The 15,772-nt window shown below is 40.2% G+C and overlaps 1 protein-coding gene across 4 annotated transcripts in view; it reads right to left on the bottom strand.

The window, feature by feature from the left end:
• The window catches only part of PTPRG (protein tyrosine phosphatase receptor type G), a 712,847-nt gene that overhangs the window by 523,720 nt on the left and 173,355 nt on the right, over nucleotides 1–15,772 (bottom strand). For 3 of the 4 annotated variants that reach the window (XM_078442875.2, XM_060631468.3, XM_060631470.3), the window contains exon 2: nucleotides 12,106–12,210. The exons of the other annotated variant lie outside the window; for it this stretch is intronic. In XM_078442875.2, coding sequence (XP_078299001.1) covers nucleotides 12,106–12,210 — 105 coding nt within the window. The remainder of the gene's footprint in view (nucleotides 1–12,105; nucleotides 12,211–15,772) is intronic. 4 annotated transcript variants of the gene reach the window in all.

Genomic DNA, 15,772 nt, shown 5'->3' with positions numbered 1-15,772 from the left:
AGGATAGTGAAGTTCTATATCGCTGCTGTAGCAAAGGGTAGTCATTAGCCACTTGTGGCTACTGAGAACTCGAAATCTAGCTTTAATGAATTTAAATGTAAATAGCCATGTATCACCAGTGGTGACAGAACTGGAGAGTGCAACCACGAACACTGTAAAGTACCCTACATTCATGAAACTTTATTATCTTATTTGCAACCATGTCAGGCTTCTAGAATCAAATTTTCACTTCAAAAGGAAAAAAATTTCTTTCTTATAATTTCTTCCTTTATTCAGCGTCACATGGTTGCTTAGCTTTCAAGATCTGGAAGGTAAGGAGGGTAGCAAGCATCATGGGGTACTTTGCCAACAGCCAGCCATTCCCCCTGCTATTCTTAGGTAGATCCTGATGGGTCTAAATCTCTTGCTAGTGACTGGATTAAGCATGAACATGTGATCCAGTTCTGACCAATGGGACAGAAGGGTTGATTGGCCAGGGATGGAGTGCCTAGAGGAACATGTTACAGGCACTTAACTAGAGACACAAGAAAAGGATACCTTCTCTTCTTTCTCTGGCCTTTGTACCTCAGCATGTGACTTCTAGAACTGCTCAAGCTGTATTCAAGTCATGAGATAAGTGATTCTGAGGAACAAGCCCATTGATGGTAAAGTATAAACAACATGGAGTACACTTTAAAGATGGCAGAGTAAAAGATACTGCCCAGAAGTGCCCTGCCTCTAGAAGGCTATCTTAGATCATAAATTGCCCTTATTATTAAGCCTAGACAGTTAGATCTTTTCCAGAGGCTAAAACATGGAAATGGATGCTAAAACAAATCTTTATATGAAGACATGCTCTTGGAAATAACTTCTGTGTGAATATAGGAGAAAAATCCTCGTAATACTGCCAGCAGCCAGGACTACTCATAAGACAAAGGGAGGCAAATCTGACTAGTTCTTTCTGGCACAGCGGGTATGTGGTCCAATTGGCCCTGAGTGTTGAAATTTCCTTTTCACACCCTAGTGGATGGTGAGAGAAAGGGCAATCTTTAGATGAAGAGGATGTTGTAAGATAGCTCATTAAGAGGTGGTATAAGAATGTAAAAGCCACAGGACTTCAAAAAGTGTCAAAATCATTCCCCAAGAGAAGAGTGTGGACTATGTATTTCACAACAGTGAGGAGAAAATACCTCCATTATCACAGTGAGCCCCAGAAGCAGAAACATGCTACAAATGGCTTCTCTCATCTTTGCAGATACTACTCAAACAGCCTAGAAGAAGTTCAGGTTTCATTTTCCTGCTCAAATTTCTCAACAACCAATCACTACCAAATGTACTAATGGCATGCACACCCTGCTAGAAGGAAGAACACTGTCCTCACACTTGGAACTAGGGTAAGGGTGGGACAGAGAAAAATGGGTTCCAGGGGGGAAAGAGGCCAACAATAATTGGGGCAGGGCAACTTAATGATCCCTTTGGGAGTAGCGAAGTTTCATGCAGCTTCAAGAAGGAGCTCTTTTCCTCCCAGAAAATGGCCTTCCAACTGGGAGAATGTAGATCAACACAAACAGGAAATCTGGATCAAGTGGTTTCCCAAGTCCAGGAAAGATGTCAAGGTCAACTAAATTCACTAAGTGGGCTGAAGAGCATAATAATGCTCTTATTATATAAGAACATAATGCATACCTCACCACACCCCACTCTTTCATTATGAAATTCCCTCCATCAATTTAAAATATTTAATAAATCAGAGGCAATAGCCAGTAACAATGGCTAGTGGAGGATGTGTACAGAGGTCCACTGTTTGATCCTGGGGAGGTCTCAAAATAGGAGGAGTGGCTGAGAAGGTTATGGAGGAGAAACTCACGGCGCTTGGCCCCAATGTGTATTTTAAGATTTTTAATAATCTATATGGCTATGCTAGAAGCAGGACACACAGTGAGTCATACTTTTTAAATTAGGCCACTAAGTATTTTCCCTAATTTTTAAGCCAATTCAAAGAAACTCTTTACCCTCTGTGATTTTCACGTCACAGATACAGGTTGATTGTATGGCATACAAGAAGAGGCTTTCAATTCTTCCGTGATGATAATAATACTTCCTAGAGAAGAAGATTTATTTTGCCATATTGGAACACCAATTGTATAAATGCTAAGTTTAATTTTTTCTTCAAACTGGTTCACTTTTTATAAAATCTTAAATATACAATTAATAGGAAATTTAACCAGCCCGGAATGGAAAATTAGCATAGCCTGCCAAATATTAAGGGTACCAGGATATAGTAAAACCCACAAGATCAAATTCTAAAATACTCTCCCCCAGCTGAAGGCTCTGGACAAGAACTATCTCCATTAAAAAGAGATACTGGTAAGTGACAGAAGTATTAAAAATTTATTAGCACCAAACTATGACGTTCTCCTTGATAAACAGGACTTTATTATGTTAAACGTCAGTTTCTTATATAGGGGTAGAGTCATTTCTCATGACATCATATCACATTCAATACTACACTCAGGGAAAACACTATTTATTAATACTATAGTAAGATTAATGAAAAGTAACAATTCGTAGAGTTACTACAAAGTATTACATAAGAAGGTAAGGTTCCATGGTATGTATGTGTATGGGGTGAATATAAATTAAAAAGAAGACAGGTTAAATTTTAGTAGCAAGAATGACAACCAGGAATATGTACTACCCTTGATGCTACTGATTTCAAATAGAGTCATGTGAAATTACCAGCTGCAAGGTGGAGGTGTGGTTAATTTCAGGATCACTTAAGAAACCACTGAAGGCTAGGGCCCCTGTGTGGCTCTGTCGGTTAAGTGTCCGACTTCGCCTCAGGTCATGATCTCACGGTTCATGGGTTCGAGCCCCGCATCAGGCTCTGTGCTGACTGCTCAGAGCTCGGAGCCTGTGTCAGACTCTCTTGTCTTCCTCTCTCTCTGCCCCTCCCCTACTCACGCTCTGTCTCCCTCTGTCTCAAAAATAAATAAACATTAAAAAAAAAGAAAAGAAACCACTCAAGGCTAACACTGCCACGGTACACTGTCCTCAGACTGGAAGAATACAGAAGGTAGCCTGACATCAACTGAACCATATAAGACTTTTGCTCGTGTACAGATTAATTACACTTGAACTTGTGGACTGAGTAAATTCAGTCTTTAAGCACATGAGACACTCATACCAGCTACATATGAGCAGTAATAAAAGTTCACAATCCAGCAAGACATTTCTGCTTTTTATACTGCCACCATGCCCACCCCATGAATAGAAGAGACAACAAGATAAAGAGTGCAGTTCAACTTAATATTTCAATAAAGAGAATGGCCAATAAAGTGTTACTCATCATGATATGTATCAATGACATTTTTCCTGCCCCCCCGCCAAAAAAAAAAGAAAGAAAAAAAGAAATTCCACATAACATAGCTTACCAATATCCAAAGGGAATGGTAGAATATTTCCCTATTCAGGGAGTCAGGGTAGTGGGTTTTATGAACCAAATCAGATATAATAAATGAGCACATAGTGTTAGGTCAGAAAAAAGATGACCAGCCTTTAAGTAAATCACACAGCACATTCGGATAATTGCTTTCTAGCTTTTTTTTAAGGCATGTATGAGGCTAGGAATATCTTTCTTTTGAAATTTTAAAGTAATAATGTCTTTCCACTAACCCACACTCCCCCCACCTTTGCCCCCAACAAGCTAGTTTCAAAGGAGAGAACATCATCCGTTCAAATTTATAACCAGGAAAAAAGATACTTGACTCTGATCCATCACAGATACGAAAAGATATATACTTATAGATAACTCTGTATGCCTTCTGTAGACACTAAATTTATAGATTATTGAATATTAAGATTTATGTTGTATCAAAGCAAATATTGACCTTATCTCTGCCTGGCTCAATATTTACTGCTTTGCTCAATAAATCTTGATGTTCATTTTCAAACTGAGTCAATATCAGTTCATTAATTTCTGCACAGTTCATACCAGCATTTTATAAAATTTGAAATGCCAGTGGACTGTTCCACCTAAAAAGTTTGGATACAGCCAATTATAGAGACAAAAGAGCTTTTACCTCCCTTCTGGATTTCCTTTTAGTTGTTCCTTTCTTTCTCTCTCCTCAAAATTGTTACAAAGGCAACTGCCTACATTTAATACCATTCAGCCATCTACTCTAAAATAAAAGGATTACTTTAGGAAATATTATGAATGTACTGGTATAAGAAATTAAAATATTCTAGATATAATTCTGTAACATGTTAAAGTATTATAGATATAAATGTAAAAAAAAGGAAATATCCCTCATTTTTCAATAATAACCACAATTAACTTCTGTCTATAGTCTCCAGACCTATCAGCTCTAATCATTAATAGGACCTTATTACCCACATTATTCTAGTATCTTCTGCCTATTTCACTTTGGTGGATGTGTAGTATGAGTTTCATCATAAGAATGTAGTATAATTACCCAGGTCCCTAGTTATGATTACTTCGTCTGTTAAACACAATGTCACATTGGGGATGTTCACAAGTGTTTCTAAAACACAAATTCCTAGAAACAGAAGTGCTGGATCAAAGACTATAAATATTTAACATTTTCACACATATTGCCAGAGAACCCTCCAAAAAGGCTCCACCAACCTACCTTCAGAGTCAATTGAAAACCCACACTCTCAGGCTTCCATTTAACCACATTTTAAATGTCCCATCAGAGCAACAATTGAAAGTGTTTATCACTGATATATATTACTTGACACGAACACAGCACTGAACAATATTTCATCTTCCTAAGAGGCTTTTCCAAGGGTCACAAGGACCCTAAGGAATTTACTGATGTCCTTTACAGCATACAATAGCATCCATGAACTTGGCAAACACTCATGAAACCATCTCCAGGGAGAAGCTGCCAAAAACTTAAATACTCAGGTGGCAAAGATTAGAAGAAGGTTTAAAAAAAAAAAGAAAGAAAGGAAAGAAAAAGAAGGCATCTTTAAGATATGAGAACAGTCCCTTTCCAACAGTGGAGTGGGGGAGAGATGGAAAGAAAAAGCCAAACTTGGCCAAGTATTGAAAAATGCTCAAGGTATCTTAAGCATATGGCAACACACTTTTCTCTTTTATACATAAAGTCCTGATTAGTGTGTGACCATATGTGTTTTTTTCTCACCCTATCTATCCTTGTAATCACAGATCAAGTGTAAAAGAAAAAAGAGTACCTATAGGAAGAAACAGTTTGTTCTTCAATGTGTTGCCTACCTTGAGGCCCTCCTATTCCAAAATATTTAACTAAGAACAGGGAAATACCAAGATTAATTACACACAAAGGTTCTGTTCAAGCAACATAAGGTTTAAGAGAGCAGGAAATACGGACAAAACACTACACCATATCTTAATATTCAGTCCAAATTTTTTACCTTCATACCCAACTCCTCTTGACTCATTTTAAATTAAATGCAATGCCATCTTGGATCAGCCGCGGGATTATCCTAGACAATTTATTTTGCATTCTCTTCCCGATACTAATGGTAATGAATTCCCATGAACTCTTTCCTTTCATCTCTCAAATCTCTGATAATACAACTTCACCATTTTTCATCCCGCCTACTTCTCCCACTGACCAATCCTTAACCCTACAACCAGTGGTCTTCTTCAAATATAAAGCCAACATACTCCGTTTCCACCACGAAACCTTTAAATGCTTCCCCATCACTCTCCGATAGATGTTCTAGGTCACTGGCAGAATACTGAAAGACGCTTCATGGTCCAATACTCTGCATTATTCCCTCAACTTCCTCCACCCTACCATATGCTCTACACTTACTGAGCTCCTTTCATTTCCCCAGTCACTGCCAGGTCATTTCACGCCTCAAGGCCTCCTCATGTCCTGGAAAACACCTGCCTGTCTTTAACAGCTGGGATCAGGCATCAATAATTCTGGGAGCCTCTCTGACCCCTCCCATTATAGCACAACACCTGAAATACAGTAAGTAATTAATAAGTGTGTTCAGTGAATAAGTATCTTCTACTTAGAATGGTACATAGAGTAATAGGGAGTTATAAAGAGAGAAATTAAGTGTAAAAAACAAAGAGAGGTTGGGGTGCCTGGGTAGCTCAGTCAGCTAAGCAATTGACTCTTGATTTCAGTCCAGGTCATGATCTCAGGGTTGGTGAGATCGGGCTCTGTGCTGACAGCATGGATCCTGCTTGGGATTCTATCTCCTCCTTGCTCTCTGCCCCTCCCCTGTTCATTCTCTCCCTCTCTCTCAAAAATAAATAAGCTTTTTTTTAAAATTAATTTAAGAAAAAGAAAAACAAAGGGAGACTGATAAGGGAGAGGGGGTTCAGGCTAGGCATCAAAGTGGAGGGAACATTGAGCTGGGACTTGGAACATGAATCTCAAGACTGATTCCTCCCCAATGGTGCGGTTCCATCAGATAAGAAGCTCTCTATTGCAAACGCAATGTCTCTAGGGAAATGATTCCCTTCAGAAACTTCACAGAAGGCTTTAGGAGAAGAGCACACAATACAATATTAATATCAAACTCTGAGGTTCTAATGTGGCTTCCGTTCTCCCAATCACAAGAGCAGGCTTCTACAGGCAGGTATATTTTGCTTTACCCTTCATAGGCATTATTAAAAAGAGGCATGGAAATTATATTTTAGGAATTTAATTATATCTTAAGTTCACCAGGGGAGCTGATTAAAAGGATCCAATGGGGAAGCCTTTTGTAAATCACCCACTAATTTATCTGAATTTCATGGCAGGATCCCCTTAGTGAGTCCTCAAGCCCAGACTCTGACAGGAGTTCATTTATCTGTACATCCATTCACCCACTTGAAAAATATGCACCAAATAGGCACAAAATGAGATACTCGGGCACACAGCAGGAAAAAAAAAAAGGACTTATAATCCTCGTCCTCAAGGATTCTACATTTCGCTAGGGAAATGAAACATACACCTCCATGCACCACATACTCACACGCACGTGCATTCTAAAACAAGATGTCTATATGAAGAATGTAGTGGGGTGGCATATAATTAGGAGCCAAATGGGCAACGCGTATTCCACTCCAGAGCGGGGGCCAAGAATTATAGCAGGTGCTTACATATGTTACATATAACCCTCAAAAAGCCATCCTGCAAGGTATGTCCTCTTTTGGTCTCCATTGTACAGCCGAGTAAGTCACCAACCAGGACAATGAAAAGGGACCTTGGATGCCTCCTATGATGTCCTGGCCACAGCTGGAATGCCTCTTAGAATAATCCTGCTTGACCACTGCTCAGCACAACACCAGACACTTCTTGCAGGCAGTTCTGGCATCACTCATCTCAATTTTGGATTCCTCTAACAATGAGAATTGTCCCCCCTTGTACTGGTTGATAGACTCTTTCTACACAGAAGGAACATGAGGTATGGATTACCCGAAATGCAGAAAATCAAACAGGGTAAGTAAAAAAAGGGTAGGAGAAGAAACCGCAACTTACATTTCCCCAAGTCTCTAAGGGGGAACAGAAAAAACAGATAGCTTTATAGAAATGCCTCCAATTTCCCCTTGAACTTGCTCCAGATTTGTTTCTCATTTCCCTTTCCGGCAACAATGACCTACCTAGCATTTGTTACTTTTTGTGTAATAATTACAGAAGTTCTGGGCAAATTCCAAAATTCATGAGCTGTCATCACTTCAAGGAACACAGAAAAATATCTGTGTCTTAGTCAAGTAAAACTAACAGAGAGATTATTTTAATATGTCCAGTGAGATACTCTTATTCAATCTTTGGGTTTTTTTTTTCCAGTATAATTCTGAAATACATAAAGAGGTCTTTCCCCTTTTGTCCCTATCTTGGAATAAGGAAAATAAACCCAAAGATAGAAGGTAATCTTGAAATTACAAAGCTATTATTAACATTTAATAATAATACCTTACATTTATGTTCCACTTTGTATCTCTTATGCATGAGACTTTCACATTGGACTCAGATATTATGACCCCCCCCCCCCTTTTACAGTAGATGAAAATAAAACCCAGAGAGATAACCAATCTTCAGATGATCCCAATGGGACCAGAGCACGTATTTCCAGGCTCCTCAATAAACAGTCCTCTATGCTAGATGTTCACAGTGGCACTGTCTGATAAGCCTACAGAAGTAAAGATTTTAGCATCTCAAATGTAACGAGGAAGTGTGCATTACCCAAAGTGATACGGACAAACGGAAATAACCTGGTTAGTCCTAAGGCGAAAGTTACACTAACATCAATGAACTACGGTCGTGACAATATCCCCAGCTCGAAAACTTGCACAACTCTCCTAAAGTGAACGTGGTGGGATGCCAGCAGAGTAACTGGGTCAGCATCAGGCACCAAACCCCACCTCCACAAAGGCAGCCTACTGAGCAGGACGCAGTAACCCAGGGGCACGGGGCCCCAGAAGCGCCAACACCCAACCCTCTCCCTGATCCAGCTCCTGTAGCACATCCTTCTCCATTCATCTCTTTCTTCCTCCCCAGTCCTTTCCACCAGACTCCCTTCTGAATGCTAACTAGACTTGCTGAGGACATTGCAGCTCAAGGGAAAATGCAAGGGAGGAAAAAATTTTTTTAAAAAGAAGACATTTTCCAAATCTCTGAACAGTTCTGTTTATGAGTCAGGCTAGTATCTGCTCAAAAACCCAAGCTATCTCAATGTGAGCATGAGTTGGTAAACCTTTTCTCTAAAGGGCCAGATAAAGATATCCTTGGTCAGTCTGTAGCACCTACTCAACCCCACCACGTAAGGGGCCGTAGGCAATACCCAAAGGAGTGGGCATGGTTGTGTTTCAGTAAAACTTTATACACAAAAACAGCCATGGTGTGTATAGTACAGTTGAGGATAGTTTGTTTAAACCCTCATTCCCAAATCCCAAATGGGGAGTTCTTGTGAATATAACTGACAAAATTTAGCTTACTCAGCTCCCAGTATAACCAAGCGATCACCCAGTGGCCCGTCACAGGTACCCACTGAGAATTGCAATTAACAACATCAACAGCAGCAAAAGTAATTAATAATCATGTCAAAAACAGCAGGAATATTAGGTACTGGATGCAAGAGACTATGTTATTTTTCACACATATCATCTCATTTCATCCCCAAAACAACTCTGTGAGGGAAGCGTTCTTAATTATCCCCATTTCAAAAATGGAGAACCTCAATCTACAAGAAATTAAATGTCCTCCCAATGTCACAAAAATAGTAGGAGACAGGGGCGCCTGGGTGGCTCAGTTGGTTAAGCATCCAACTTCGGCTCAGGTCATGATCTCACGGTTCATGAGTTTGGGCCCCACGTCGGGCTCTGTACTGACAGCTCAGAGCCTGCTTCGGATTCGGTGTCTCCCTCTCTCTCTCTGCCCCTCCCATGCTCATGCTCTGTCTCTGTCACTCTCTCTCAATAATAAATAAACATTTAAAAAAAAATTTTTTTTTAAGTGTTAAGAGATAAAACTCCTATTTGAGCCATAGTCTACATGACTTCAAAATCCATACTCTCACACACCATACCCCCAAAGCACCAATGATATTATCTTAGGAGGAAGTAAGACAAATCTGTGAATTAGAGGCATGAAATTAAAATCTAGACCATCAAACCAACCTTTTAGAAATGGCCTGCTTCACTTTTGCTAAATTTAAAAACAATTCCCTCTACAAACAACGAGCCTTTCCCTTGGCACACCAGCTTTCCAAGCAGCATTTATACCTAGAGGTGTATATACCTGTATCTCAGAGCAGACCTCTGGTCTACTGTGGTTTCAAGGACTTGGTCTCAAGTACCCAAAGTGACAGACAACAACCGCTTCCTGATCTGTCTTTGTCTATTGGCCAAATGCTAAGAAGTGTCTCTGATGGACCCAAAGTCTTGTTGTCATGAAAATCGATATTCCAGCACTTTGGAGTGAAGCAACCATGGATACCATAGAATTTTCAGGAAGAACTAAGTGAAAGCATATGGACTACATACCATCAATTGATCTCTGTCTCAATCTTTTCTTCTTCTCTTACTTTTTATTTTCTCCATTTTCCCCTTAAGGAAGTAACTTCTCTGTTTCTTCCAAACCACTCTATAGCCTTCTGGGAGATTCCTCATATGACTTTCGTATCCCACCCAGGAAAAAAAAAAAAACAACTAGGAGAGGAGTTGACAAACTACAGCCTGTGGACCTTATCCAACCCTACCCAACTGGCCACCTAGTTTAATACAGCCTGTGAAGTAAGAATGGTTCTTCTATTTTTAAATGATTGAGGGGAAAAAAAATAAAAGGAAGTATAATTTTCCTGAAACATGAAAATTATACACAACTCAAATTTAAGTGCTCATAAATAAATTTTTCTGGAAACCCAGCCAGTTTATCTAGGATTACCGATGGCTGCCTCTGCACGACAGTGGAAGAGAGACCACACGTAGCCTACAAAGCCTAAGATATTTACTGTCTGGAGTTTTTACAGAAAAGAGGTGCCAAAAGCCTGCCACTGAACTACTAGCCCTTCTGCTGATAGAGGCAGTTCCCAGATCCATTCCAGAAATGCATTCCGGAAATGCAAAACGGAGACTCATTAGGTCCACTGGAGTTAAGGATGTCAACAACTGCTCCATTCCAAAGACTGCACCACATGCATCCATTGTTAACTGAGTGATGGCAAAAGTTTTAGGTCTTTCATTTCTTCGCTGCCACTTGCAATCAGAGATGCTGATGGGATAGAACTTCCAATTTCCTGCCTAACAGCATTATTATTCTAGATTGATGAACTGTAAATAGCAGGCCACTTTACGCCTCCTCCTAACTGATATGGGAGCCACAGGGTACAAAATGATAAATTTTCTTCGAGTTTCTTGGCAAGAAGCTACGTATATATGTAACTCTGGCCTTCATCGCGCAATTTCCTTCATTTATCAGAAATGGTGACAAAAAGGCTCTAATTAGATAATTCTAATCACAAGGAGTTGGGTGTGATGGAAGACTTCAGAATCACTATCTGTTCCTTGCAAAACAAAACAGATAGGCTATTCTCCCCGTAGGGGCAGGAGATTTATCAATAGACAAAAGGATGCAAAAAGCCAATAGATAAGGTGTAATTAAAGATCAAGCCTATAAATTTTACAGTGACATAAATTTAACAAGATTTGCAGGTGGAAATTCAGGATTGAAAACCAGAGCATCATGATGAAAATAATGCCTTGCAATTCTATATGCAATGACATTGCATAAACACAGATTTATTATTAATACTAATACCCCATGCCTTCAAGCCTTTTCCTACAAATTATTTGAATTACCCAGTGCCACCATAATTTCCAAAGTTGTCTATCTTCCTCAGCCTTTCCTCCTTAATTGGCTACAATACATTTTCCATATATTTGTAAGCATCAAAATCTCGTTTGGAACTAACAATCCACCTATCTTACTTTTGATGGTTGCTGGAAGCATCATCCAGAAATGTCTGTATATTCTTGTAGGTGTTCATTTTTATTCCCCCCTTAGAATGTAAGAAAATTATTTGCAGTGTAACATTCAACATACTTTTAATAATGCCCTCTTGTCTCCACTGGCTTGAAGGCTAAAAGTTTAAAAGCAAAAATGAAAAGAACTGCAGAATGCCATAGAGGGCTGAAATATATTCAACTAAGAAGATCTGACTTGAAAATAAAGTTGCATTTTTTTTTAGATTAAAGCACAACAGATCATTTTGGTATGTGACGCTTTGTAATATTTAGCAGACATTTAGCAGCTGAAGACTAGCCTTGTATTTGCTGCTTTCTGAAATCACTGCCACTGAAAAGACAGAAAAGAAAAGGCTGTGTCTTTTGGGAAATTACATGTTTGGTACAATAACTCATTAACAAGTAAAGTTCAGAAATAAATGCAAATTGAGGGGGAAAAAAAGCAGGTTGAGAAAACAGGTAGGAGGGATAAATTAAGGTACTTATATAACCTTGAGGAAAAACAGGCTCCGGTGTTGCAACTTATAGTGAACTACCAAAGGTTTGAACAAACAAGTTAGGTGTGAAACTGATTGAAAGAGTACTCTCCGGTGAGTTTCACGGGGTTGGTGACTGGCCTGTGTGATCCTGGTCGGAACACATGAACTCACCGGAGTAGGCCCAGTACGGGTCACCTGAAGCCTTACGCCTGCGGATCTGCGCTGAGCTGCCGTGTCTGTTCTCGTGCAGGGCCCCGACGTAGCCTTCTGTCAAGGCTGGAAGAGAGGGAGAGCACAGTGAGTTCACTGGACATAGGAAGGGTGTCCAACACACCTCGGGTGACTTCCCAGAAGCACACACCTCAGGGATAATGGAATAGAACCTCTTGACTTACAGAAACACAACTACAGGATAACCTAGACAGATTATCAGGATTACTACAAAGAGTAGTTTACAATGAGCCTTTCCTTTGGGTCACCAAGCATGGTGCACTAAGCCCCTGACATATAGTATCTTACATAGTCTGCAGAACACTACTAGATAATACATCCGGTGGTCCCAATAATGAGACCATTCTATAGATAAGCAAACTGAACCTTACAGAAGTTAAATAACTTTAACTTGCCCAATGTCCCTCAACTAGTAGACTTGGAATCCGCAGTTTTTATTCCGGCTACGTAGATAAGCCTAGGTCCTAGCTGTGAAAGGCCTCTAAGCCTTATTTGATCTTCACAGAGCAAGGGGTCATTTGGTCTCTTTTACAACTGGAGGAATTAAGGCTCAGGGACACTAAGTAACTGGTCCCAGGTAACACAGATAAGCACGCAGCCATCGGGGAACTGAACATGAGCCTGCCTGCATCAAAGCCACGGCTTCTGCCATCCAAACACATCACTGTGTAAGGCCTGGGAGACATCCCATGGTGACTACACATCCTCCACATCCTTTAGACCCTAAACAGTCACCTGTTATACCTGAAGATATGAAATGCGAAACCCGCGAGGTCAACACTGCTCAGAAAAGAAACCCTGTTTCATGATGTATTTTTGGAAAACTCATAATGATTCCAATCTTCTATGCCATTACAGAGAGCCTGCTACAGTGTTCAAACTCCTCCCCTCCCAACCAATTCATGAATGTAAATTTCCCTTCTTGTGAGCCCACACCCAAATGCACTGACATGTAAGAACACAAATACCACAGGTGTCCAGAATCCAAAATGAAATGGAATTACACTTCAAACAATACATCCCAGCTATCTATGTTAATATTTAAATGCACCCAAACAAAATCAAGTGTGCTTTTAAAAAGCAGGGACAATGGTTAGGAGAACTGTAGATTCAATTTAAGATTAGGAAGGCACTAAGAAAACAGTACATTCTCCATTCTGAATTTGTCAAAGTAACGATAATGATGTCACCATGATGGCATATTAGGAAACATGTAAAGTACAGACAGTCCCCAACTTACGACGGACCAACCTACCAATTTTTCAGCTTTACTAATGGTGCAAAAACCATATGCAGTCAGTGGGAACCGAACCTCGGATGTTGGATTTGGATCTTTTCCCCAGGCTGGCAATATGCCGGGTAAGATCTTCTTGCCCTTATGCTGGGCAGCAGAGGGCACAGCTACCAATCAACCCCACGATCACGAGGATCACCAGCCAACCCGCCTCCAACCATCTGTACTCACACAGCCATTGTTTTTCACATTCCGTAGAGTATCCAATGAATTACATGAAACATTCAACACAGTATTATAAGCTTTGTGTTTGATGATTCAGCCCAACTGTAGGCTAATGTAAGCATTCTGAACATGTTTAAGGCAGGCTGGGCTAAGCTAGGGCATTCAGTAGGTTAGCTGTATAAAATACATTCTCAGTGCAAGATATTTTCCACTTACGACAAGTTTATGAGAACATAACCCCATCGAAAGTCGAGGAGATCTGTGCTTTAGGCTTGCATGTCAACTCCAAACACTGGTTTAAAAAAAAAAATGCTTGAAAAGTAAACCTGATACTGATACCATTTATGTTTGTTCGTTGGTCCTGAACAACAAAAACTAAAATTTTTGTTGATAAAGGCTTAGGAAGCCACCATGCAACCCATCCTACTATTCTGCAGATAAGCCATGCAGAGATCCAGGAAGTTGACCATTTTAAACTTCTAGAGATCAAAAATAAAATTTTCCATCTCCTACACTCCTATTCTATTTTTTCCCTGCATTAAAGCACACTACATAAATAATTGTTCGGCTTATTTGTTTTCTGTGCATGTGGGAAACTTTTTTATGTGTCTGTTTAATATGCTTCTTAGAGCTAGTTCACTCTAAATAATTATTCCCAAATAATCCTTCCTCTTTCTGTCAAGGCAATGAGCAAAACACTGCCTTGAACACAGAAATGTGACCTCCATTAGGGTATGTGGTTGAGCCTGAATTTCCTTGCTTGTTAAATGAAGCTAAAAGTAGCAGCTTCATAGCATTGTTACAACACCACCACAAGATACTGTGAGTAGAGCAGCTAAGCACTGGGCACAGAGTGATTCAAAAATACCAAATAATAGAGAAAAAATTTGTTACAGAGACTCTGATTTTGTCATTATCATACCCACGCCCCATAAGTCTACCTGCTAAGTCATGTAATGGGCAGTCTATCCTGTCACCCCATCCCTGCCAGCTCCAAGGGGGCCTTGTTTGGCTTAAACCAGCCAATCATTGTAAACCGTGCCCTTGATCCCAGTGACATGTTTGGCAGTGGGGACATCAGTCAATCAGAGAGATTCTTCCTTCTGCCTGGCAGGGTTAGGGCAGGATCCAGAAAGCCTCAGGAGCCTAGCTAGGGATCAAGGAGAAGATCAGGAGAGGAGCTCAAAAATACAACCACACCAGGGGAAGCAAAATCTATAGATCAATTCTGCTGACAAAATTAAAGCCCATGACAAAGGTAATTTGAAACTGTTCCTGTGGGAAGCTTTATATTTACATGAACAAATTACCTGCCAAAGCTCCCTTTTCTGTCCCTTGTATACAAAAGATCCCCAATTGACACTATAAAGGTGACCTTGGTGACCTTCAAATGAGTCTGTTCTACACCTGATCATCAATTTCTCCATGCATAAAAGGTCATTGGTGGACTAGAGCTCTAATTCTCACCTTGGATGCTTTAAAGACAAAACAAAAGCAAAACAAATAAACTATGCCCTGGAGGCTACCACTTAAGATTCAGATTCACTTGATCTGGGGTGGCACCAAGATATAGCATACAGGTACTTTTCTTAAAGAAAGTTCTCCAGGTGATTCAATTTTGAAGTCAGAGATAAAAATACAAACTTCCCTGCTGAGCTAGACCAGAGACCCCCTTCAATTCTGACATTCTCTCAACTCACCCTCACAGCCTGGAACCTGACTGGCTAAGTTAACCCTGGGAAAAGGCTGGCCAGGCAAGGATGAACCGCTTACTACAGAAATCATACGGGTGTAGCATCAACCTCAGAATGTGGCTAAATCTGAACTCAACCAGAAAAGCTCACACACAAATGAGCCAGATGTAAAAGGAAAGGAGGAATGGAATCATCCTCGGGATATTCATTTATACCTTTTACAGAAGGTGTTATCTGGAATCACAATCTCTACAACCAATCCCCCTTTTGTCCTGAAAAGGAGGTGCTTGTCATTTTCCAGAACCTTTGAGAAGACTGGGGTGGGGAACAAAGGAGGACAAGGGCTGCCAAAACCATCTCTCATGGGTGTTGCTTTCGTGTGAGCAGTGATGTTAGCCATCCTGCAGGAAAAGCAAAGCAACAGAGCCCAGAGCTTCATCAGGTAAGCAGGTTT

The sequence above is a fragment of the Panthera onca genome, chromosome A2 (genome assembly GCF_046562875.1).
Source record: "Panthera onca isolate mPanOnc1 chromosome A2, mPanOnc1 haplotype 2, whole genome shotgun sequence".
Lineage (NCBI taxonomy): Eukaryota > Metazoa > Chordata > Mammalia > Carnivora > Felidae > Panthera > Panthera onca.
Note: the sequence above shows the minus strand (reverse complement) of the source record. Positions and strands in the feature narration are given on the sequence as shown.